The sequence below is a fragment of the Equus przewalskii genome, chromosome 5 (assembly GCF_037783145.1).
Source record: "Equus przewalskii isolate Varuska chromosome 5, EquPr2, whole genome shotgun sequence".
In the NCBI taxonomy this organism is placed as follows: Eukaryota; Metazoa; Chordata; class Mammalia; order Perissodactyla; family Equidae; genus Equus; species Equus przewalskii.
The window spans coordinates 58,267,406-58,293,947 of NC_091835.1; the positions used below are offsets into that span (position 1 = coordinate 58,267,406).

The following is a 26,542-nucleotide window of genomic DNA, read 5'->3' on the forward strand; positions in this document are numbered from 1 at the left end:
GATGTTGACGACAAAAACTAGTACCTACTATTTGCTTAGTGGTTTACATATTACAAAAATGGCACGACATTAACTAAGCGGTAGGTAGGTCAGGCAGATACAATGAGTTTGAACTAATAGATGAGTAAAGATTACTGAGGGTTATATGTCTTCATCTTGATGATTTGACGAAAGAGACAAAAAAGCCCTGAAGTCCTCCTATGTTTCATAGCATGTTGAGTGTGTTCTACTAAAAAGCATCATGTGCTGAGTTGAGCATGTAATTTGAGGGCCAAAGACCTAGATTTGAGCCAGTCCCACTGTCTCCTCTATGACCTTGGGCTTTCATTTAACCTCTTTTAACCACAATCACCATCTCTGTAAAATGGGAGTGATAAAACCCACAAGCCTTGTGGTAAGAATTAAGAAACAGTAAATGTGAAAATATTTTATAATTGTATAAATATTAGTTTTTATGTTGTATGACATATAGGGAATAAAAGTGCAGACTTTGGAATGAGTTAACCACGTGGTCAAAACTGTGCTCTACCATTAACTACATGTATATCCACTTTGGTCAGACCCTCAATTTCTCCATCTTTAAAATTGTCATTACAAAACATCATAGGAATTTTGTACAGATTAGGGATAAGGTATGTAATGAGCATAGTGCTTGGTGCATTGTACATTTTCTGTATGTTTTTGGCATTAAGTCCAATTAAAAAAAAACTCTTCTTCAATTCTTTTCTTTTTGAGGAAGATTAGTCCTGAGCTAACATCTGTTGCCAATCTTCCTCTTTTTTTGCTTGAGGAAGATTAGTAGCCCTGAGCTAGTATCTGTGCCAATTTTCCTCCACTTTATATGTGGGTTGATGAGTGGTGTAGGTCTGTGCCTGGGATTGGAACTTGCAAACCTGGGTCGCAGAAGAGGAGCATGCTGAACTTAATCGCTGTACCACAGGGCTGACCCGGCTCCTTCAATTCTTGACTCTAGCCTTCAACAGCTTTTGGTTGAGCTAACTGTAGCTTTCGGTACCGCTTCTTTCTCGTTATTCAGTAATTTAAGGTGGTTCGATTTGTGAGCTCCTGGTGGCACCATTTACACAGACGACAGTGTGATCGGTGCCTTCTGTGTTGTGCAATTTGGTAGCCTGTTCATATCTTGTGTTCTCAATATGATTCTTATCTATCAGCTCCTTCACTTTCTGGTTTGAGTTTCTGTCACTGACTCAGGTCTGGCTTCTCATTTAAAGTAAAATTTTAAGTCATGTATGTTCTAAAATTTATTACAAAAACAAAAACAAACCTGCTCATGATAAAACACACAAGCTAAACATTCAGATTCACTAAGTGCCTTCACAGTGGGAATTGATTTCATTCACATGATTTATACTCATATTTGGAAGTTTGGATGATTTTCTCATTTGGAAGAAAGGTGGATTTAAAAAAACATCTGCAACTGCAGTATGAAAATGGAAACTGTCTGTCAAGTGTCCTATTTGTGGTTACTATTTAGATTTTTGGTTTTGTTCTCTGTTGACACTGATGGACATATCTTTCATTTGTTATGTATCATCTTATGAGAGTGGACAGAATCAAAACTGTTCAAATTTTGTACAAAAAAGAATTTCAAACAATAGCATAAATAGTGGCTTATTCGTGAAGAGGATGTTTTCAAATTCTTTCAGATACATCAGTGTTTACAGCCCAAAATTATCTAGAAAATTGTCAAGATAACGCATGCTTTTCAAGAGACGATAACTTTTGATTGCTCTTTGCTTTATATTTCTCACATATATATTTCAATATATATTTTTCCTTCATATATGTTGTATAAATTGCTTTTACCAATTATAATCTAACATTAGGCTTTCTGCTTTGTACATGGAGATCAGTTTGAGACATAGTCATATGAAAAATTTGTCTGCATTAAAAAAAATGGAATAAAACCCTCTAAAAATCAATATGGAAAAAAATTCCAACAGAAGAATAGGAAAAGACTTAAACAATGAAATCCAAATTGCCAATCAATATATGAAAAGTGATCAAGACCACTAGATGAAAAAAATTAAAACATTCATAAGATAGCATTTTTTGTAACGTTCAAAATGGCAAAGATTCCAATAATCACGATGCCAAGCGTCAGCTAGGGTACTTGAAAACTCTCATATATTGTACCCGGGAATAATAAATTTTAAACCAGTGTGAATATAAATATGAACACTTTCTGGGGAGATATTTGGAAATACAAATAAAACATCTTTAAAGGTACCATTTCACTGCTTTTTTTCAGAAGCAACTTAGATTTCATTCAGGCTTCCCACACTTTTAGGATGTGGGGACTTAGAAAAGGCCAAAAGAGTCAAATCATCGACTTCTCTTTATCCTGCATTCTATGCAGAGGCATAGACTTATTTACTGGCTGTTTCTTCTGAGTTGTATTTTTTTTAAACAATGACTCTAGGTACAGACATCTGGTTTGTCAATGATTGTGATTTCCTTTGAGTCAGTGCGGTGTTGACTGCCTAAAACTAGTTGCTACACTTACACTCCTCATGAAAATCTTTTTGAAAATTTGAGGCAAATCAGAAAGAAACAAAATAACTGGCCTATCCCAACCACTGAATGACCCGCTAAGGTATTTACAGGGACCTTTTGCAGATGAAACAAATGTGGTTAATATGTGTAAGTGGCACTTTCCTCTTTTAACACTTGACTAATGATTGTTTCATTATTCCTTAGTGGGAGTAATCCAGGACCTTAAATTGATAATTTTGTGAAAAAAAGGTATGCATTAAATGCGGTTTTTAAGATATATTCAGTTGCTCGAATTATTGAATTGTTGATAAATAAATTACCCTGCTCTCTAATGAGTGCCATAAATAACGACTATTAAAGAAAAACTTCACAACATAAAGTTCTCAAAATTAAATCTGTAAAAGCTATTGTCTTCAAAGACAGACAAAAGTAATTTATAATCACTTTATTTATTTTTCAAAATACATATGAAACAGTAAAATTATATTTCAAGTGCTTTTCCATTTTCTTTTACAAAAGTAATCATAAACTGTACACTTCATAACAGCATTGAGGTTTCATTGTTACATAATTCATCTGAACCTGACAAATATGTTCACACGTTCTAAAGAAGACATTGTAAAAATACTGAAATGTGTAACATCTTTTAAAGGTGGCTGCAAAACATTTGTTCTAAGTAATACAATTATATGCTGTCAAGTTTCACAAATGGCTGGTTACCATGTACAAAAGCCAGAAACACGAATTTCAAAAGATTGTAAAACTTTTGTTCTATAATACGGAAGTCAAAGATATTGATTTGAACAATGGCTATGTATTACATCACAAACTTCATTCAAAAAGTCACCTTATGAACAATGACCGAAGGATACAAAAGAAGATCGAATATGATGGATCCAAATTATTCAATATCATGTATGAAATGAAAAATTTTGGTGGTTTCTGCCAGTTTAGAACAATTGGCAAATATCTTGGACTACTTGTTAGCGGAATCACCACATTTACAGTGTGAGGCTGTTCTTTTCTATCTTGTCTTCTTCATTCTGAAATGAAAGTCTTGCTTCATGGTGTCCATAATTTATCCACATTTTGCAGGTGGACCCGATCACTTCTCTCAGTTGGAAGGGTCAATAAGAAGTTAATGTGAATGACTTGAACTTGGATTGGACTTTTGGTTTTTAAAAAACTATAAATCAAATATTTTGTATATTAGAGTTGGTATACCTGCTTCTTTCTTATAATTTATGAAGCTATTCACACTGGAGATTACTGTGTTTTTTACATGAGAGGCTTAAATGGCCTTTCCAAAGAAAAAATAAAAAAATAATAAAACCCACAAAACAATCTATATAGACATAAATAGAATAAACCATGCAATTTTTATAGAGAATGATTCTGTGACCATTTTGTATACAGCCTTAGGGATTTTAGCTTTTTATTTTGGTTCACAAACTTTATTCTACAGCAAAATCATAACCAGACATAATTCCCTGTGTTGATGTTCAGACTGGGAAAATAAAAACCAATTTTGAAAGAGATAACAAAAACAAAAATCCACTGCATTAAGCTTCCAACATTGAGACTTAACTTCTCTTAATTTTTGACCCATTTTTATAATATGCATTGTTATCCAATAAATTGTTCTTGAGGGAACAAAAACATGAAATTGAATAATTGAAGTCCACCACCCTGTACAGTAAATGAGGATTCTGTGCACAGCAGATGCAAATCACAACAAAATTTCCAAAGAAATGGCCAATTTTTACCCTTTCATGACAAGATCAGGCATGATTTTCTCTCTGGAGAGGGCTCTCATGACACAAGTGAGCTTAGAAAAAATTATTGCCAGTTTGAGATGGAAACATTTCCATATAAATACCTTCTGCATCGCTAGCTCTATCAATAGCAAGTCATTTCCGGTGTCTCAGTATAGACAAAAAATAGGATTATCAATTCTTCCCTGCAGGAGTTTATTTAAATCATTTCAGGCATGAAGCAGCTTATCTTTTCTCTTAAACATCTTATTTTTTCAATCACCATTTCTAGCATTCAAAATGTTTGCATTCAATAAATCCTTAAGTCCCACCTCAGCTCTTAATTTAGAGCTTTCTTTTTGAAGTCTCTATAACATGATAGAGACTTTTTAGGTCATCAAGTCAAACCCTGCTTACCTAGCTTCATGATGAACAGGGTGAAAAGGAAAACAAGGTTTTACTTTGATGAGAAAACACTTGAACTGAATATTAGTTAACTGCCACTGTTCAAATATACATCTTTTTGTTTAACTGTTAATGGCAGATGACAAATATTACCAAGGCATCTTTTATTAAATTACCATTCACTTTAATTAACACAAGATGGAATCAAAGTAGGAAAAGTCTTCTAATGAAATAGGAAATTCTTACCTTAAAGAGTTCACTGAATAACACATTGGAAACAGCATTTAGTTTAATTAGCTCTATTTCCCATGTAAAATATAAACTCACTATTTTCTTTTAAATAATGGGTTTTAATAGGTTCAGATGAATCTTATCCTGAGCCATGTCATTGGGTAAGTACTAAAATGCTGTGTCATGGGTTCTTTATTAGAGAATTTAGTTTCCACTAAAAGTTAAAACACAAAGGAGTTCTTTTTAAATTTTGCATCCAATATCTGTATTTCCATATGTTTTAACATCTCTTTTTGACTACCATTTAGTTACGTAGATTCTTACTTTAAATTATTTTACTTTTCTGTGTTTTTGTATCATTTCTTATTGGCAGCAATAAATTCTTAGCCTAAAAGCTATAGAAGTTTAGATCAATTTAAGTACATCAGGACAACCAGAGTTGCTTTAAGACCAAATTGTGAAGGAAACAGGTCTCCAAATTTTCTTTAGATTTAGTAGAAGTTGAATGACTTTCTTAAATCCTTATCAACTTTAGCTTTTTTTTTTTTTAAATAATCAAGTAATTAAATTACCTGGTCTTAATTGCAACTAAGGTGGCAAGAAATATCAGCTGGAGCTCCCTGAAAACAGACGTTCTGAGATAATATCAAGTGTTCTTTTTAAAGGAGTAAAGAAATGCTCATACGTTCGATGTTGAGATTTTGTGTCCTTTTATTTGTAATAGTCTTTGGCTCTTTTGCTAACTCATTCTGAAATACGTTACATTTTGTTTTATGAATGGTGAAAGTTGAGAAAGGAGTGGAAGTTTGGCTTTTTCATTTTTGAAGTGATTAATCATTAAATAAAAGCCTTATGAAATGGATACTCCTTTATGGAGTCTGCAAAGTTTAAAATAATAAATATTTTAGGAGAATAAACACAGGTGAAAATGTCAGTTAAATATCACAACCAAACAGGTTCAAATATATTTGCTTTTATCGAAAACCTGAGCGAGTATTGATGGGTCTGGTCTCCCTGCAGTAACTGGAACACACACACGCTCCCCAAAACTGTGTGGGGAAGGGTGCGCTCGCCTCTGGGTGCCCATCTCTAGTTCCCTGACATAGTCCTCATGATATCTTTTACGGGACTGTGAAAATCACGAGTTTTGCATGTAAAGTTAAGTACCAGAAACAGGGCTGGCCTGACAAAGAAAATTAAAATGGTCAAGAAAAATACTAGTCAGAAACCAGTGTAAAAACAGCATCAACCGTTCAGATTTTTGTGAGAAGATGATATACTTCACAAACACAAATGTTCTTTCTAAATTCAGTTTCCTCATTCCCCTGATTACTTAGAGAATCGTGTAAAATAAAAATGTTAATTAATTAATTAATTAAAAAACCCAAAAGAACACCAGTGTTATTATGCTAATGAGTCAACACTGGCTCCTTTTTCCTAGACTAATGTTTGGCAAGTCCCTGGATAAGTCCCTGAAATTAGGTATTCACTAGATACCTAAGCTGCGACTTCATGATGTGCCAGTGCTGTCATTAAAATGTGGTGTCCCACACAATGAATGGAGGAGATCTATAACATTAAACCTTATTTTAAAGACTGAAGTAAAAACATTCCACCTTCAATCACAAGTAGAAAGAGGATCAGTCATGCTTGTATGGATGTGTGGCTGTGTAGAGTGAGGGTGTGTTGTACTGAAAGTGGTAGGATTCCCTTTTTATAACATGAACTATTGTTTTAAATCATCATGCTTTATCAATATGAAGGTAAATGTCCCTCATGTATTGCATGAAAGATGAGTGGTGGTGAATTTTCTCTCCTTGATCTCTCTCACAGGATTAACAAATACTCTTGTGTAATGAGTTTATTCTAATCCCTAGGAAACTTTTTTTTTTTTTGAGGAAGATTAGCCCTGAGCTAACATCTGCTGCCAGTCTTCCTCTTTTTGCTGAGGAAGACTGGCCCTGAGCTTATATCCCTGCCCATCTTCCTCTACTTTATATGTGGGACACCTGCCACAGCATGGCATGCCTAGTGGTGCAATGTCCACACCCGGGATCAGAATCGGCGACCCCTGGGCCGCTGAATCGGAACATGTGAAGTCAACTGCTGTGCCACCGGTCAGGCCCCCCTGGGAAACATTTTTAAAAAATTACCTTAAAAACTTACTTTAATCTACAATCCCCGTATTAAAATCTCCTGGCTGGCTAGTCATTGCATTTTTTCATCACATATTGGCTTTTTCTCCATAGGAGGCAAAGAAAACACGAGGTTCTAAGAATGAATAAAAAGTCCTTAAAATATGTTTTCAGGTGAAAATAATTATTATACTCACTTAGGAAACATAGTTGCTAATGAAATATAACCTGCAGCTATATCTACTAATAAAACAATTGACTCCAATAATGCCATTTTATTAAGAGTATAACTTTTGTCTTCCCATTTGACAATTTTTATTTCCCAGTAAAACAAAGAATTCCAAAATAGAAGTGTTATCTGAAGTCACTCTGTCTACAGTAAATGGTTCTTCTAGGCTTGATAAGGTAGCCAGGTATTTTCAAACAGTTTTCTTCTATTATTTTTAAATTAGAAAATGTTAGCTAGAAATACTTGTTTTCATTAGGATGGTACAAGCATTTTTGAAAAATTTTAGGGAATTGTGTTGCTTTTAAAATATTAATGTGGAAAATATTTACATCTTAATTAACAGTAATGCCATCATTATGAGAGAGGCCAGCAAACTAAATGTCAAGGCTTTTAAAACGTTTTTTTTTAATATTTAGAAATAAGAGATATTACTAAAATCAAAATTTTATAATTGTTGATAAAATTTTCTCATTCTGATGAATGTGTTTTTATAGTCTAAGTGCATATTTTCTTGCCTTTCTTTGGTTCTTTTAACCTCTTATCTTGGAATAAGCTTGAAATATGCACTATCCATAATACACATCTCAAAAGTAAGGTTGGGGTCATTCAATATAGTTTAGATATAGATATAGGGCCCGGAAATGAGACAATAAAAAGTTCACCTGATTTAAAAGAAAGTTCCGTCATGTAAAAACATTTGCATAGTTTTTAGGACTAGCGGCCTGATCCTTGATCCTTATGAAGGGAAATGCCTTTCATGAAAGGACTGTGGGTCTGGGCCTTTAGAATTCTTTGTTTATTTTTATTAAATGTTGAAGTTATATTATTTATGGTATATTTCTATAATTTGCTGAAAAATAAGTCATCCTTTCTTGAAGAAAATACCTAATTCTAATGATTAACTTCTGATTTGGTTTAAAGGTCACCATTACTGTGTACAATCTAAATGACAATGAGCACAGACATTTATTGTACCTTTGGTGTCTATTAGTATCATCTATCAGAAATACAAGATCTACGTCATAGCTTCATGTCACAAAATATATGCCACAGTACTTAACCTTACGAACACTTAAAAAAATGAATGACTTCTGACTCTATTCTTTCAGGAATACTAATGCTACATTTGAGATTAAGATTATTAGAATTTTAAAAATGTCAGTAAAACAGTGCAACAGATGTTTGAACTAATGTAACATTAAGACAGTATAAAATGGTAGCCCAAATGGCTCAACCTCCATTTTCCAGCTACTAAATATTACTTCTTAAATTTATATTCAAAATGGTTCTTTAAATTATAGTTCCATCTGTATGTTTTAAAGAACAAGCTTGAGAGACAAAGTTTTGAGTTTGGCAGAGCCAAGCCTTACCAAGAAAAGAATTTGCTGAGAATGAAAGAATATATTATCAGATGGGTAACATTAATTTGATAGCACAAATATTTTAATGTTGTGTAAGTTAAGTCTGAAATTTCTGTTAAAGTTTTTATAGAACCATGTGCACACCTAGAAATAAACATCATTGTAACAAAATCAAAACCATACATATGTGACATGTGCCCCTGTATACAATAGCAGCATACACTATATTCAATTTCAGATTAGTATGGGTTCTTTCTAAAAAACATATTTCTTTGCTTATGAAAACAATTACAACTTATTAAAACACTCTGTGCTAATAGGCATATGACACGAAGAATAAAATGCCTTCTATAAGTAAGGACTATTTGTATTCAAGTAAAATATATCAAGATGTCCAAAGTTAATAAACAGACAAAAAAAGTAAATGAAAATTGCACAAGTTTGTTCATTATCAAGATGTATTTTAAATGAGGAAATCAAACCGTCCACTTTTTTTCTGATCTGATGAGCACATGATCCTGGGTCCTGATTATAATGGTCTTATTTTGGAGGCATTATGGTGTGGGAGGTGGTTTGGGAGATGGACAGGATCCTTGACTATCAAAACTGGTCGCCCGGCCAGGTAGCTGAAAGACAGTAATTTCATAACGTATGATCTAGTGTAAAAAAAATAATAAAGAAGGTAATTGTTCCTACTTTTTACTAGTGAATATTCACCCACAATATGTAAGTCTCTGAAGAAAAGATAAATGTAACTCTTCCTGCCCTTCAAAACTCACCTTCTTAGGTAGCATGAGGGGGCACAGACATGTCGGCAGAGCACGGTACACAGATGGCATGCAGAGCGGCACTGTACAGGTAACGATTCATGACTGCAGATTCATGTCACATTGTAGGAGAGGCTTTAGTTCTTACCATAGTGGGAGGAATTACTTGGTAAAGGCAATAAGAGGTTCTAGACACAAGAGAACGCATTCCACTTACTCTAAGACAGGAGGTGATTTTTATAGGAGCAATTAATGAGACGAGAGGGGCTGAATTTGGCAAATGGGAGCCAGAAATGATGAAGAATAATTTCTCACAGTCCCTAAATATTATTAGTATTTAAAAAATTTAATTACAACAGAATAAACTTTTGATTATTTAGGTAGAAGTAATAAGATTTTCTAAATGATGCTTCAGTCTCTGTCCCACTAATTTACCCAGCTCTTGAATAATTGTTCCCTTCTCATTTTAATCCCTTCTCTGGCAACAAAACACATAATTACACACCCATCACTTTCCTACAATGCAAACTCCACCCAGTTCTTAGGTCTCCAGTCCACATGTTCCGTTTGACCAACGAGTGTAGGTGCAAGAGTTGGAAAAAAGGAGCTATTTGCTGAGGAAAGCACATTTACATAATCTTTTAGTCCCACTTGTCCTCAGATACCTAGCTGCTAGAAAAATACCTGTAATCTTCTTCTGACATTCATATTGTAGCTTATTCTTCCTTTAGATCCTATAATGACTGAAAAATGTTCACATATTCTCAGACACAAACACATGGCTATTCTAACGCTTCCTTTTATCAGATAAATGTGTAACTGCTTATTAAACAGAGTCATAAGTATTTATAATATGGTTTGGGTCATATAACCCTTGCCCTTTCATTAGTTACAAGTCCTAGCACACATTGTCTCATTTTCCCCTATATATCACTCCTATATATCCCTATATATCACGCATTTCTATTTTCATTAAATATGGACAAATGTAGCTATAGACAGAGTAAGTGGTCTGCCCAGGATTAGACAGCCAGAGGAGCAAGAATTAGAACCCACGTCTCCCTTCAGTGTGGTTCTCTGCCCAGCAAACTTTACTCTCATTTTCTAGATTCTTAGAATTAATATTCACTTTTCAAAGTTTAAAGAAAAACAAAGATGAGAACCAGGAAAAGGATAGTAATTGATTAATAGGCAGTAGAGTATACTTCATAATTCAGACAATACACACTATTGAAATGAAAGACAACCTTCCCAAGGCTCGTTGAACTGTTTAGAGAATACACCTGTCTATACTGCTGAAGCACTCGAGGGGGAAGTGCTGTGTGAATGTGCATTGCGTATGTGTCTGTCTTTTATGATCCACAGTAAATGATGAAGTGAGGTAAAGATTTGGAACATGAATATATATATACACACACATATGTGTATATGTGTGTGCATATATATATACAAGCAGATATCTTCTCTCTGATGACAGTTCATCTCTGTTGTCTGAGCATGCAATATTTATCCAATGTTCACCAAATTTTCCCTGTAACATTCTGAGTAACACAGACAGGTCACATTTTTGTCACTAAGCTAAGATTAGAACCTGGGCCCACTAACATTTAGTTATTTACACTGTACCGTGTCTTCCACTCAACCCAGTGCCTGGTGCCAGAACAAGAAGGAGATCTTACCCGTGGAGAGACAGCAATGTATCATCACTTACTATGTGGTTATCTTAACTATTTTTTTATTGCATTGCATCCTCTACTACACATCCTTTTGTCAACCCGCATTACCTCTCAATTAGTCAAGTCCTATGAATGATCTACTTTGTGACTCTTCAAGGGGCTCCAGCAATTGTCTTTGGGAAAGAACTCATTCCATCTAGCAACATTCAGTGTATCGAGTAGACTACAACTACATCATGGCTAAAAATGCTGATAGAAACTGGTATTGATGCTTCTTCTGGTTACTACAAGCATTAATATTAGTTTAATGAGAGCTAACATTGTGCCACACTCTGTGCTAAGCACTTAATATTCAGCACTTTATTTAGTTTTACTCTATGGGTTTACTCTGAATACAGAGTAATAGCAGACATTTAGAGAGATGAAAGCAACCTGCGCAAGGGTCTCCACTATGTAGTCAGATGGCAGAGCCAGGCTTCAAACTCAGGCAAGCTGATGCCGCAATATTTTAAAAATCTGTGAGCACTGTACTTCCTGACCAGAGTTGGGGGAGATTCACTTGTCCCCTTACATAGATGAGTTATATTAGGTGACAGTGCCTCTATTTAGATATTCTGGGGAACTTCAGGTGATGTGGCTGTTTTCACAAAAGACAGGCATCAAAATTTAGTTTCCAGTTAGTAGTAGATTTGCTCAATTTCTCCAGCACCCATTGATGTACGTTTTCAGGCTATGCAAAGAAAATAATAGACTTGCAGTTTTTATGGGCTTATTGTCCATAAAATCCATTTCCCTAAAATTGTCTGGGTGACAAATGCTCAATGGTATCTACCAGAAACCCAGAAAGTTTATGGGTTTTTAAAATCTAACAAGGCACACAGAACTTTGAATACTGGGTGACAGAATCTGCGGGACAAAACCAAGAGAAATGTCTGTCTTAAAAAAATAGGTGAACACGTAAAACGCCAGAGAAATGTTAGCAGACAAATAGCATCTAACCAAAAGAGATAAAAAAGAGAGCAGATGTCAGGGAACCACAGAGCTTACCTCCAGCAAGGGGTGCCAGTGTGTTATTGGTTTTCGGTGGTAGGCCAGCATTTCATTCCAGTGGTCTCGCCCAAGACCCTCAGCATCCAGGCCTGTTCTACACACTCCAATGACCTCATTGTGTCCTACCCTATGATTAGGAGAATATTATACTTTCATTCCACCATTCAAAGAAAAATGGGGTTTCACGCATCTTAGCAGAACTTTAAGCATATGATTAAAACACTAGACTTTGTGACAGGTTCGAGATGATCCTGCAGATTCAACTACTTCAGGTCAAATGAAAAACCTTAGTAAACTAAGATTTATTAAACAGGAGCAGCATTCAAAAATGAATCTGTAAAAGGAGCACACACAAAACATTTCAGTGCTCTGTCACTTGAGCACATTTCACAATCATAAGAATAGTGTGAATGAGAAATGACCTATATGATGAGTTTCTTTCTTGGAAGCAGTCTTAAGTTTAAGTGATGTAAATCCAATCTTGTTCTTTCCACAGGGCTTCATGTTTTATAGTGATGCTCACATTTCTCACCAAGAGCTCAATACCCACTTTCTTGTATAAATGACCACATTTAATTGACTCTAAATGGTACGTCAGTGAACATTACTTCTTGCACTGCAATTAAACCGGGGAGGGCTATGTTCAGTACCTTGGCATCTGATTTATTATCGCATAGCACCAGAGTACACTGAACAACATTCCCATTTTCTCTTCATGGCCTGTTTTCACAGCAACAAATCAAAATAATAATGATAGTTAATATTTTTGAGAGCTTATCATCTACCAGACAGTGTTCTAACTAATTTAAATGTATTGAGTCACGTAATCCTCACACCATGACCATGAGCATCATTATCATCTCATTTTACAGATAAAGAATTTAAACACCCAAAAGTTAAGGGACCCGCCTGCCTTGATACGCTTAATAAGAAGCTGAAGCAGGATTTGAATCAAGACAGCTGACTAAAACGCACATGTGGTAAATTGCTTCTGAAAAAGGAAATGTAATTTAAAGGCATTTCTATAGGTTATTTTGATAGACATCTCTAAGGAGACTTTTGAGGTGATTTTGGGACATTTCATTACTTTCTTCCTGTCACTGATGTAGATATGTATGTTTAGTATCATTTTTCTCTATATGAAGTTTCCCAAACAAGCATATTTTTAGAAATAAGTGGGGCATTTTTTGTTGCTTATTTGTACCTTCCTGTTTTATATATTATCAGAATCCATTTCCCTAAAATTGTCTGGGTGACAAATGCTCAATGGTATCTCCCAGTCACTCATGGGAGAAATCAACAGGAGTAATTTTTGGCAAAGACAACAAGGGCTTCTGATGAAAACATTACAACAGTTTTAGAGTTTGAAATTTGAACTAATTTACCATTTCTTTCTCTCTGGACAGCGACAGCTTTTTTTTTTTTTTTTAAATTGTGATATACACTAATTTCAAATAGATGGTACAAATCACTTTATTTTTTACTGCTTCATTTTGCTAGCTCTGAGCCAGAGGATAGCATATTAATTTCTCTAGGTTATACAATCCTGGTTACTACCACTCTATGATACTATAAAATGGACACTCTTTGATTATTTGTATATGTATGTTCTGTACCACTTGTATTACCACTAGAACAAAAAATGTGGTAAGGCACTGTTGACTTTGTTGACAATTTTGCAGGTTAAACATACAGTATTCCTTTCCAAAAAGTTTATAAATATAAAAAGCAAAAACTAACAAGAAGAGTTTAGCAAGGATCAAATAAGAGATATGAACCTTTAGCAGGACAAGAGTTCAGATGAAGAGGTTGGTTAGCTGAGAAAGACACAGAGTGTTAACTTGAGCAGGGCTGTAAAGCATGGTTGGGATGAGATACACAGAGCAGGCAGACAGCGTGACAGACAAGGGAAGAGTGGGAGGGTACAGGTAGGAGCTGCAGCAGTAAGAACTTTCCAAGCTGCACTTGGGAGCTGGCAATTAATTTTATGAAAGAAGTGATTCAAAGTGTGTGCGCTGGAAGAACAATCCACAAAGCAATGTTTAAAGATCGATGTGAAAGCATAAAGGCTGCGTCCCTACGGCCACTATTCACCTTCCACTCTTAACACTCAACTGTTCACAGTTCCATATCATGTCAGTATTTTACCAATGGGAAAAGCGAATCCCAAAAAGATTACATACCTTGCCCTTTCACACAGCTAGTTGATGACAGAGCTTGGATAAGAATCATGGTATCATATTCTATCCCAGTTGGGAAAACAAACTCTGTTGATTGTAATTTCAGTTGTTACTCTAAAGACTTCACAGTAGTGCTTTCTCTAATACATTCCATACTACTTCTGCACCCATCCTTTTACCATCCCCAGGGGTCCTGTCCTTCAACTTAAGAATGACTTCTTGGGGCTGGCTTGGTGGCACAAAGGTTAAGTGCGCACATTCCGCTTTGGCGGCCCCGGGGTTTGCCAGTTTGGATCCCTGGTGTGGACATGACATCACTTGGCAAGCCATGCTGTGGTAGGCGTCCCACATATAAAGCAGAGGAAGATGGGCATGGATGTTAGCTCAGGGCCAGTCTTCCTCAGCAAAAAAGAGGAGGACTGGCAGTAGTTAGCTCAGGGCTAATCTTCCTCCAAAAAAAGAGGAGGATTGGCAGCAGTTAGCTCAGGGCTAATCTTCCTCAGGAGAGAAAAAAAAAAGAATGACTTCTTTTGGAAAATAAATAATAAATATTATCACATGGAAAAAAATGAATTTTGAACGAATAATTCTTCCCTCTTATAATTCACTCTTTTTTTCTTTTTGCAGGGGAAGATTTGCCCTAAGCTAACATCTATGGCCAATCTTCCTCCTTTTTTCTCCTTTCTCCCCCAAATCCCCAGTACGTAGTTGTGTGTAAGTTCTTCTGGGTCTTCTCTGTGAACTACTGCCACAGCACGACTACTGACAGACAAGTGGTGTGGTTTTGTGCCCAGGAACTGAATCCATGCCGTTGGAGTGGAGTGTGCTGAACTTTAACCACTAGGCCATCAGGTCTGGCTCTTCCCTCTTCTGATTTAAATTGCTGTAGCAGTAAACAACCTAAAAAGCTAAATTTGGTCTGCAAATGACTAAACATGGCTGCTCTTCAGTGAGTAGAGAGATACACATACCTATCATAATCCATGACGGCAATGGAGAGGCTGACCTGGTCCACATTCTCCGGAGGGATGTCAAAAATAATGGCCTCATTGTACACAGGGTTTAGAGTGTTTTTCTTTGTAGTTGTTTTCCTCTTTTTTAATCTTCGACCCTCACACATCAGAGACACTTTGACATAAGGATCTAGGAGCGGGAAGGTAATTTATTCAAATGAAAGCAACAGTAAAAAGCATAAACAAAACTGTAGTGAATTGTTACTAAGTAAGAAAAGCGGTATATTAAGCCCTTTAGTAGTACCAGTTTTAAATTCAAATGACTTATCTGAGGGAATAGACTGTCTAAGACTTCTCGCTTTAAAAGGAAGCACTTACCTTCAAGGAACTAGACAGGAATTAACTTGATCCCACTGTTTTTAATACAACGGAGAAAACTCACTAGTTTATCATGAGCCAGTCCAGAACTATAATGTGTCTTTTAGTCACAGCTATTTGAGGACACATTTTGTTAGAAGTGATTTCTAGGGAATGTCAACCCAACAAGCCAGAATAATTGTACTAAAGTTAATTTCTTTCAAAATGATTTAGAATAAGAAGACTAAAACTTGTGAAAGAGCAACACCGAATATGAACAAGTATACATAACCACAGTGAGTAGAAATTAGAAAGCAAAAACTATGCTAGAATTTTCTTCAGTTGTTGGAAAGGTACCAAATGAGATGTTTCATTTTATAGTCACAGCATCAGCATTGATTCTCGATCAAGAGCTCAGACTAAAGAAATGATCACTACAAATAATTTATTAAACGCTCAACAGTATACAATAAAAAAGGCAATATTTGGCTTAAAGATGGCCACAAAGAAGTTTCCTGATATGACACTGTCTATATGATGCCAATGGAAAGAGAAAATTTAGTTGGGCTATATTTTCATGGGTAAAAGGGATCAAGTAATTGTGAACAAGTTCTGCCCCACCTGACTGATCTCTACTGCCTTAAGTAGGAAAAGTGTTAGAGTATTACAGAAAATTACATAGTATTATACAAAAGTTTCTTAAAGCCTTATTTTTTGTACCTTTATTAAAAAGGAGGCATAGCTTTGGGAGGGGGTGTTAGCATTGGGGTGAGTATGGTAGACGGTTAAAACAATCAGTGTCTGCTCCATCCTCATTCATTTTTTTTTTTTCTCATTCTGGTCACCCTCCAACTCTAGCACCACTCCCTCTTTCTCTCTCTTTCCATTGATGTAGTAATAAATCTATTTCTTTAGAATAAGCCAAAATCATGGCAATATTGATTTCTTTGAGCAAATGAATGCTTTTTAAGCTCTAGAAAAATGTATCTGTATATTTCATGAGCATTTCCACCAAGGGGCAAAAACATATTTTGTGGGTAGGAAGAGGGTATGGACAGGAAAACAAGGTGAAAAGGCAATGTGCAATGGCTGTTTCTCATTTATTTTTCAATTTTTTAAGAATAGAAAGTATGTTCTAAGGAAGAAGCTCACTTTTGTGATCCATCTTTGTGTATGAGCCCCAGGTCTAGGTCCCTTATTAACAATGGGAATGAGGCCTGCTTTATCCTTTGCTGCCCCCATCTTGTCTCTCAGGACATCTCTCTTCTCGTGACAAGGATAATTTACGAGCCTGTTGTGAGAATTAATGAGGCAGTGTTCTCAAAGCATGCACTCCTCTGATGAAAAGTTTGATATAAATAAAAAGTAATCTTGCACTTAATTACAACTTTGATGCTGTTTCCTTGTCTCAAAATCTGATCTCTTTTGGTACATGGTAGGAAGAGTAGAATAAACAATAATTTGCAGAGTACACTGTTTATCTTAATTTCTTCAACATTGTTGACCCAAGACTTTTTCACCAACATAAATGTGGAATTTACTTGCTTTCTTTCCACCTTTATATATCAACTATGTATTGCAAATTTTAAAAAAATGAATTGGTAAAACATGACAGAGTTCAAGAATTGAGATGGTAAAGATGTAGAATGAGAAGTCTCCCTCCCATCTGTTCCTATACTGCTCCACTCTTTAGTTTTTGCATATCACTCCAGTATTTCTTTATGCGAATATTAGCAACATAAACACGTATTCTAAAAATCCCCATTCTTACACAGAAGGGAACATGATATCTATACTTATTTTTGTACCGCATTTTCTTGTTCATTTAGTATATCCTGAAGCTCTCTCCACACTGGAACTTAGAGTTGTCTGATGTTTTTTGTAATACAAATTTAGTTTATTATTTTTTTTGTTCCAAAGAACCACAAAATTACAGATGGTAGCCATGTCATCCTTTACTATACCTCCACTATTTCTTATTTCTGTTTAATTCAACAAATGTTTACTGACCTCTTGACTCTGCCCTCATCATTTTTTCTTCCACAGAGCTACGCCAAAGTGCACATACTAAGTTATAATCATTCAGAACTGTAGTGATTTAAATGAAGGGCTAAAAGAGCATGATGTGGCTTTATCTCTTTATCAAAGTTAGCACAAGAGGAATTTCCTTCGAGAATGTCTTTAAGAAACTTTAGGAAGCATTCATTTACTTTATTATTTCTTTCAGTCCCTAGAGTTGGCCCAATGAAAGGTGGCAAGAATGTAAGTGCAAATGGTGATGTTAGAACATGGATGGTTCTCTGCAGATTAGGTGAGAAAAATAAATTCAGTCTAAATATATCTTCATACGGCCCTCACACGTAGAGTAATGCAAGTTTGAAGTGAATGGCTTAAAGTCCAAAAATCTTCCTTTATAAGCAACAGACTACATAGCAATAGAGAAGTGGATGGAAAATTATACATTTTTGAGAAAGAAAGAAATCTGTAGAGAAAGAAAGAAAAACCCAAGTTCAGAGTCAATCTATTTGACACATTACATGATAATGTAAATAAAAGAGGTGATCTAAAGAACTTCAGTTGGCAATCTCTTTTTCTACTTTTATTGTACCCCACTACAGACAAATGAACTCAAGAATTCAGTAGCCAAATAATCTTGGAGACATGGAATATTTTATTTGGGAATGTATTCTTGACACACTAGCGAATTGTGCACATACCTGATGAGCCAGTAATATCCATAGCCTTCAGATTTCTGCACTTGATGACTGTCAAGGTCATACGTCCAGCAGTTGGCAAATAACAAAGGGAAAACATGATTTCACCCAGGTCTATGCTTTCCTAGAAAGGCAATTGGTAATTTAGTAATTTCAAGTATCAGATAGTTAAAACAAAATATAATTGAAGATGAGTGAAAAAATCACTTTAATAGAGTATTTGAATGTCATTTTTAAATTGTTTTATTGAGGATAAAGATAATGTTGCAAGAAAGCTGTTCTAAACAGAGTAAGAAAAAGAGAATATATCCCAGCTGCTTATTTGACGTCTCCACTTGTATTTCTAACAAGAATCTCAAACTTAATATAAGCACCAGACTGCTGATTCCACTCATTCCCCATCATCTTCCAAAACCAATTCCTTTGTCAGTCTTTCCAAAATCAGCAAATGGTATCATAATTCACTCAGAGGATGGAGCAAAAACCTAGCAGTCACTTTTACTCTTCTCTTGCCCTCACCCCTACATTGAACCCTTATTTTGTCTATACTCTCTACGAAATATATCCCAACTTAGTCACCTTCTCTTTAGCTCTATTATTATCATTCAAGCCACTATCATCTCCTGCCAAGATTTCTTCATTAGCCTCTAAAAATGATCTCCCATCTCAGAAGCAGCCAAAGTGATGGTTTATGAAATGCAGATCAAGTTATTTCATTCTCCTGCTTAAAACCATCTAAGGGCTCACAATTATACTGGAATAAAATGCAAACTTTTTACCCTGGCCTATAAGTGGGGTAACTATAAATTCTGGTGTATCTGGAAAATTCCAGATTTATATCTATTGTCCTGGTGAATTACTAAGAACATTTCCTTCCATTCTTAAATATGTCCTTTGGACAACACATTACAAGGTTGTACATATAAGACCCCACATGATCTTGACCCTACCTATTTCTCTAACTTTATGTCTTGCCTCTCCCCTTCAGCTCATCAGATGCAGACACAAAAAAGCCTTTTTTCTGTTATTCAAACAAGTGAAATTTGTTCTTGCGTTTGGCCTTTGCATTTTCTTTCTTCTCTTATCTCTTTACATGGCTGACTCCTTGTCACCATGCAGCACTCAGCTAAAACAGTACTTCCTCAGTGACGCCTTCCCCCGTCCTATCTTACTCCACTTACAGAGCCTTCACATTTTTTCATAGGACTTATCATTGTCAGAAATTATCTTTCAAATTTATTTTTTGCTTCCCTGACTCCCATATATAAGGCCCAGAAGAGCAGGCTTTTTGTCTTATTTTTACATCCTCCTGAAGTGTCTGGTACATAGCTGGCTCTCAGCGCATATTTTTTAAGGAACAAAAAGATTATTAATTAATCTGAATAAAAGCTGACCTGATTTGATTCACTTGTAAAGTTGAACCCTTCATAGTGCCCTGATATAGATATACTTGCTGTCATTGGCTCCATAGATGGTAGACAAATGAAAATAACTGTGAACAAGGCAGATTTAAAATGCTTCTCAAAGAGTTGTTTACAGGATTCAATCAAATCATTCCTGGTAAGACAATCTGTGGTAGATTTAATTTGGGGGGAAATAAGTTGAAGTCTGTAGGACTAGATTCTTAAAAATTCTTCATAACGAACTAACATTTATTGGACTTACTCTTACAACTCATATTCCGATTATGTAATTCCCCTTTCTTGATTGATGGTCTAAAAGTAATAGAGCCTGGTAATTCAGAGTACAAACTTTAGAGCCAGTTAGGCTTGGCTTTGACTACTGTTTTCTACTCACTAGCTATGAGATCCTAGGAAATTTAATTAAGCTTTGAATCTCTCAAACTTTATTATCAAGTTGAGGAAAATAGCCACTTCACAGGAGTTGTAAGTAAGCATTAAGTGAGATAACGTAAATAAATCCCAAGGCACTTAACACAGTGTCGGGCATACGATAAAGGATGCTGTTTTGTTCATTGCTGTATTCTAGCACATGGAGCAGTGGCTTACACATATCAGGTGCTCAGTAAGTACTGGATAAATGAAAAAAGCAATCAAGGGAAGCAATTACTATTTTTCAAGAAAATTTAGAAAAAAATAAATATTTTAGAACAAATGTACATCCAACTGAGTCTCCTCTGGGTTACCGGATTGCTGCAGACACAAAATAGTGAGCAAGATTCAACAAGAGAGGCCAGAGGAAAAACAGGAAGAGCACAAACTCCTACTAAGGATTCCTTCTTTTCCCTACCACACAATTATTGAGTATTATTTGCTGGGTGCGGTGGTAGTACTGCAGACCTGGGGGTAGACATGGCATGAGTCTGCCTTTGAAGATCTAGGTTGAGAAGGAAGATAGTAGGCTGTCAAGAGCTAAGAAAGTAAGTCTGAATCCCACATTTATTGATGATTTTTTCCTTGTTTCTCTTTCTATCACTTTTTCCAAGTGCTTCTTTAGGCTCAGTCTATGAGCTGAAGTTTTCTGTCTGGCAGCCATCCCCCATTCCCTCACGGGGAGCTATCAATAAGAGTATGTGTATTTTGATGCCAGCTGGTAAAAATTAAGAAATCCTTGGGGCCGGCCCAGTGGTGTTGCGGTTAAGTTTGTGCACTCTGCTTCAGTGGCCTGAGGTTCACCAGTTTGGATCCCGGGCGTGGACCTACACACTGCTTATCAAACCGTGCTGTGGCAGGCATCCCACATATAAAATAGAAGATGATGGGCACAGATGTTAGCTCAGGGACATTCTTCCTTAGCAAAAAGAGCAGGATTGGTGGCAGATGTTAACTCAGGGCTAATCTTTCTCAAAAAAAAAAAATTAAGAAATCCTTTTATGAACGTAGAACAAGATACCAAGTTCCACCAAGAAACATAGTAGGGGTGGTGATGGAGAAGGTAGGGAAAAGATAGGAGACAGCATTTCAGGCATGAAATGCTTAGAATCCAACAGGAACTGCAACACATGCAAACAAAAAAAGTACACAAACAGGCAGGTAAAGGGATTAGGCAATAAAACATACTTTCGTTTGTCTGACTAATATGGTTTTACTTCACACATCAAGAATCTCTGGAAGGAATTTTTCTGCTTCTCTAAACACATCACACGCTTCCTGGCTGGGACAAAGAAAGCTTCCTGTTTGGTCCCATCTCTCAAAGACCCTTTCTGCGGATCCAGTTGCAACATAATTTTGACCATCTGTTATTAATATTTACTGGTAAATATAAAGAGGCTAAACTGAGGAGTTAACTAAAGTGCTAGATCAAATAAAACTGAAAGCAAAGAACATGTTTAAAGGACATTTCGGAGCAGCTCTGAATGACACGCTAGTTGCCATAGGCTTTTTGCCTATTGCAGCAGTAAAAAAATCTACTTAAATATTCACACTCTGTGTAGTCAGGAATTTTAAGGAAACGGGAAGAACTAGGGGGTGAAAATAATGTATAGTATGCATGCGTAATAACCGCACAAAAGTTTGATTCTTCATTAGACTAAATTTTTCCTTTAGGCAGTACGAATGTGAAAGAATTAAAACTGCCTACATACTGAAAAGGGCAGGATACTCTCTAAGGTAAATACCAATATTCTTCAACTTTTTAAATCTGGAAGCGATCTAAGAGATAGCCATGAGAAATGAACTTAATGAAGGTAAATGGCTGTATGACCTTAAAATAGGTCCTATAACAGATGTAACAGCAGAACTCTAGGTTTTGGCTGCGATGCTCTGTGCGACATTGTACACTAATTCTCGTTACCCACCACGGAGTCTGTCCCTGTATTGATGGCCCAACTCCAGGGGGCAGGTTGAGTTTTAATTGCTGCCTCTTCTCTGTCTGCCCCAGACCACTGCAGTTTATAAGACCACACTCAGCCTCCATAATCTGAACTCTCTGGTGCCCGTGAAAGAACCAGGAAATAAGCTGAAAGGTCTCTGGACATCCAGAATAAATATTAAAAGTCATGCAGTAAAATTCTCTTATATAAGGAGACTACATCATATCTTATTAACACCCATTTACTATTATTTTAGACAAAATTCTAACAAGAATATTTACTTGGTACATCAATCTACAGCAGGTCGAGACTCACACATGACATGTGGAGATGGGGAAACTGACAGCAGCAGATCTAGTGAAGGCTCTAATAAACGATAGCTGCAAAGACACGACATACGAAAAAGAAGCAAATATTCTAAAAAGGACAGCAGTCTAGAACCTTTCTGTACTAAGAGGAACTGACACTAATAATGTCTCAGTAACTTAAAAACTTATTTTATTACGGACTTGAACAGTAATTAATATTCTTTTTTTTTTCTGCTTTATCTCCCCAAACCCCGCCTGTACATAGTTGTATATCCTAGTTGCAGGTCTAATTAATATTCAAAATGATGACTCTGAGTCATCAAGATAAGGAAAAATATCCTGTATGTTCTTTTTAAGAAGGTAGAGAAGCGTACACTATGTTTTAGAGTTATTTTCATTCAAAATACTTACAATGTTTGAAGTGGTAATTTTGGCTTAAAATGAGAATGGCTTTGAGTTTTTGAAAATTTTATTGATTTTCAGAGACTGCACATTTGATTTCTTCATCCTGGCTCCACTGACAGAGTTGGATAGATAAAGATCATTTTCTGATGACTGGGTATTGTCAACAGTTATAAAGTTTTTTCCAGGTATTGTTTCTCCAAAATAAAAATAAAAGTCCTTGGAAAGATAAATTGATATGCATTAGTTGCATAGCACATTCTATTTCAGGACTAACTGAACCAGTAGTAAATCAAGCCATAGAAACTGAGTGTAAGCGATGGAGAGGAGGCAGATTAGAGGTTCTATAACTAGAGGGTAGGATAACCAAGGGAAGGACTCCTGGATGAAATAATCATTACATTGGGGCTTGAAGGACTAAAGAAACGTGATTTCACAGGGAAGAAGAGGAATAACACAAGTGAGCACTATGATTAATACTCAGATATAAGAATGAGCAGTTTATGTTGAGAAATATGGAGCTGGTGACTGTTGGAGGAGGTTTAAGGCCAAGTGTAGTTTTTTTGGCGGCTTCTATGGGCAATAGGGATCCAAAGGTGTTGGTGACATGAAGAGTGGAAGCTTGGCAGAGTGCCAAGGGCATAGGTTTCTGGATCAGAAAAATCGGAGTTAAAATCCTAAATCTTCCATGTACTAGTTCCCAAGTACATGGCAAAGATATGTGATCTCCTTGAACTTCAATTTAATCACAAGTAAAATGGAGATAACCACAGCTACTTTGCAAGGTAAGTATCATGCATGTAAAGTGCCTGGCCTAATCAGATATTCAAATAATGATAATGATGGCAATGAAAAGAATATTTGAAAAACATTTCTTTATTTTGAGTAGGCTAGATAAGCATGGAATAAAAAGAAGAAAGAGACCAATGAAGTAAACAGGTGTGGGAAGGTGTTGGCTGAAGAAAGGTTTGAATTCAGAGATACATTAGGAAGTAAGAATCATTAAGACTTATTGAAAAAAAATTTAAACAAACAATTGGTTGCCATGGTGACAGCAGTCATCACATCCACTTCACACCCTAAAGGCAGCCCGTATTCCACATTTCCTGGTTGGTAAGAAAACGGATGGTTCTCCTCACACTGTTAAAAGACGTGTTACTCGATCCAATGATTTTCTTCATCAAGTTACTAGTCTTTCATCCATCTGTTCACAAAACAAAGCTACAGTGAAATGCAGACCCAGAGTGGGTCTACTAGATTCAAATTGTCATAAAATGTTTATTTTTCTCTAACCCATACCTCCCATTCAGCTGAGAAAATCATGGAATGTAACCTTGAGCAATCCACTTAACCTCAATGGGCCTCAGTTTCTTTGATATAACATGAGGGTGTTCAAAGAGATGAACTAGTTTATTTTCTAGCTCTAAAGTTTTGTAATTTTAAGCACCAATAAAATGAGGACTAAATACTATGCATAGTTCAGGCATGTTCAGGAATGGATGGACAGGCTCTTTTAGGCCTTGTTTGCTACAGAGCTGGCAGAGCTTCATTGGAAAGACCACAAAAGATCAATTGGTGCCAATAGCTCCATTTCAGGTTCGAGAACAAGTGGTCTTAAAAGATGGCTATCACTTAAATTTCCAGACAATGTGCTAGGTGAGGAAGGATGCAATCCTTAAGGCAGAGAGCATCAAGGTTGATCTGTTGGGGATTCATGAGGAAAGACCATATAGGATGATGAACGTGCATTGTCATTTCTATTGTCCCCTGGATCTGCTAAAAATCTCAAGGTGATTGTGTTTGACTCTCTGATACATGTTGGACACACGGGGCCTAAAATATAGACTCCATACTCCTCAACATGACACATATGGTCCCTAAAAATCTGGTTCCTAAATTTTGTCCTGCTTTCATCTTACAAATTTCTCGTTATCCTCCCACAACCCTAACGCTCTGCACTCCAGCTGTATTAAATACCTTGTCAATCTCTAAATGGTCATTCACTTGTTAGCATGCTCGTGCTTACTGAAAACATCCCAAATGCCAGGCCCTCTACTGGTCACTGGGGCAACACTGATGACTAAGACAAAATTTTTCTTCTCATAGGACTTATATGTGATTTTGGACAAGTCACCCAACCTCTCAGATCATCACACTATTAATTAGGAGACAAGCTGGAATACAAACATAGGTCTGCATAATTTTAAAGCACATGCTCATTTTTTTGGATCCAGTGTTGTAAATGCTTTCTAGAGGGAATCTTGGGTTTTAATTGTAGGAATAGAGAAGAAAAGTACCTTATTCTTCCCAGGAGGGTTTAGAGGACTTCAGAGATGTGTGACATTTAATCTGAATATTGAAGAATAAGTAAAAGTAAAGAGAATTAAAAACAGAGGGAGATGCATATAAAGAGGCTGTGGGGTGAGGCTTGGAGTGTCTAACTATGACCAGCAGGTAAACAGAGACCACTGGCTCTGGTAATGCAAGAGGATAATTTGAATGTCAACACACTGACCTTATTCTCAATAACCCCTCCTCAGGAATACTTACTCAGATCAAGCCTGGTTATAGTCTGACACATAATAGATGCTCCAAAATATACTATTTTTTTTCTGGTTCATAACAATTTTTCTGGGGTCAGTCAACTGGCATAAGGTTGATGCTCAATAAAAAGCTTATTAAATGAATAAGTCATGAAAGCATCAGGTTAGGTCATGACTTCTGTGGCAGCAGGGACATCTACTGTACGAAGGAACGAAGACCACTCCTCAACGAAAGATTAAGTGAGCAAATTGCAACATTTTTTTGATGTTGTGGGTTTTGTGGGTGGAACCTCCTATAGCTGTGCAAGGGCACGTCCATATATGGTGGCCCTGAGAGTACAATAAACTACTATCCGAACAGTTTGAGCCATTTAAAGATACACTAAGAGTCTGGAGAGCTAAAGTTAGAAGTTGCTTATCTATGTTTTATTGAACTTTATTTTTAGATCTCTAGAGATCCCTCTAGTCTAGTGTGATCTGGGACCACATTTGCTATAATTCTATAGCACATCGGCATTTCATAATCAAACGTATCTCTAAGGTGTATATATTGCTTTTTTCTTTGCACATCTGGTCATCTCCTGCAACTTGCCAGCATAAGCAGTCTAGTGGCTCTGGGAGACAAACAAGGAGGAAGAAGCTGTTTGATAGAATACAATTAGGAAATGTAATTAACCTATAACCCTTCTCCAGTTTCTTAGCACATTTCCCTCCTTTTCTTTCAAAGAACCACAATTTTCACATAGCACTTCTTCCCTGCCCTTCCTCGTTATCCCTGGAATTCTGATTAAACCAGATTTCATCATGTTCAATGAAGGTGGGGAGGGAATGGGGAAAAGAGGGTTCTACCACAAAGCCTAGTTAGATTGCTGGATTCTTATGTCACATTTTCGTTATTGATTCTTTCCCACCATCTCCACTTGAAGACAGAGAAAATGCTCACTAGATGCCTTTTAGCTGGACCTGCTTACATTTCTACAAGAAGGAAGGAATGCACTTTGTATTAAGCAGATAATATTAAGCATTATGCTTGGCCATGGCACAAAGTCCAGGTGAAACTTTGCTAAAATCAGGGCAGAAACAGGCAGAGAACACGGTAGTGTTGGAGATGTGATAATTACAAACCCCACTGAGCATTAGGTGATTAAAGGTCACAACCCAAAGCTACTGCCAGGGATGCTATTTAAC

The 26,542-nt window shown here is 36.3% G+C and overlaps 1 protein-coding gene across 1 annotated transcript in view; it reads right to left on the reverse strand.

Moving 5' to 3' along the window:
• Nucleotides 1-2,947: 2,947 nt before the first annotated feature.
• Nucleotides 2,948-26,542, reverse strand: part of SYT10 (synaptotagmin 10) — a 69,444-nt gene continuing 45,849 nt past the window's right edge. Inside the window, exons 4-7 of the mRNA XM_070619369.1 lie at nucleotides 18,333-18,453; nucleotides 15,277-15,448; nucleotides 12,123-12,252; nucleotides 2,948-9,258 (exon numbers count right to left, since the gene is read on the reverse strand). Coding sequence (XP_070475470.1) covers nucleotides 9,187-9,258; nucleotides 12,123-12,252; nucleotides 15,277-15,448; nucleotides 18,333-18,453 — 495 coding nt within the window. The 3' untranslated portion in view covers nucleotides 2,948-9,186. The remainder of the gene's footprint in view (nucleotides 9,259-12,122; nucleotides 12,253-15,276; nucleotides 15,449-18,332; nucleotides 18,454-26,542) is intronic.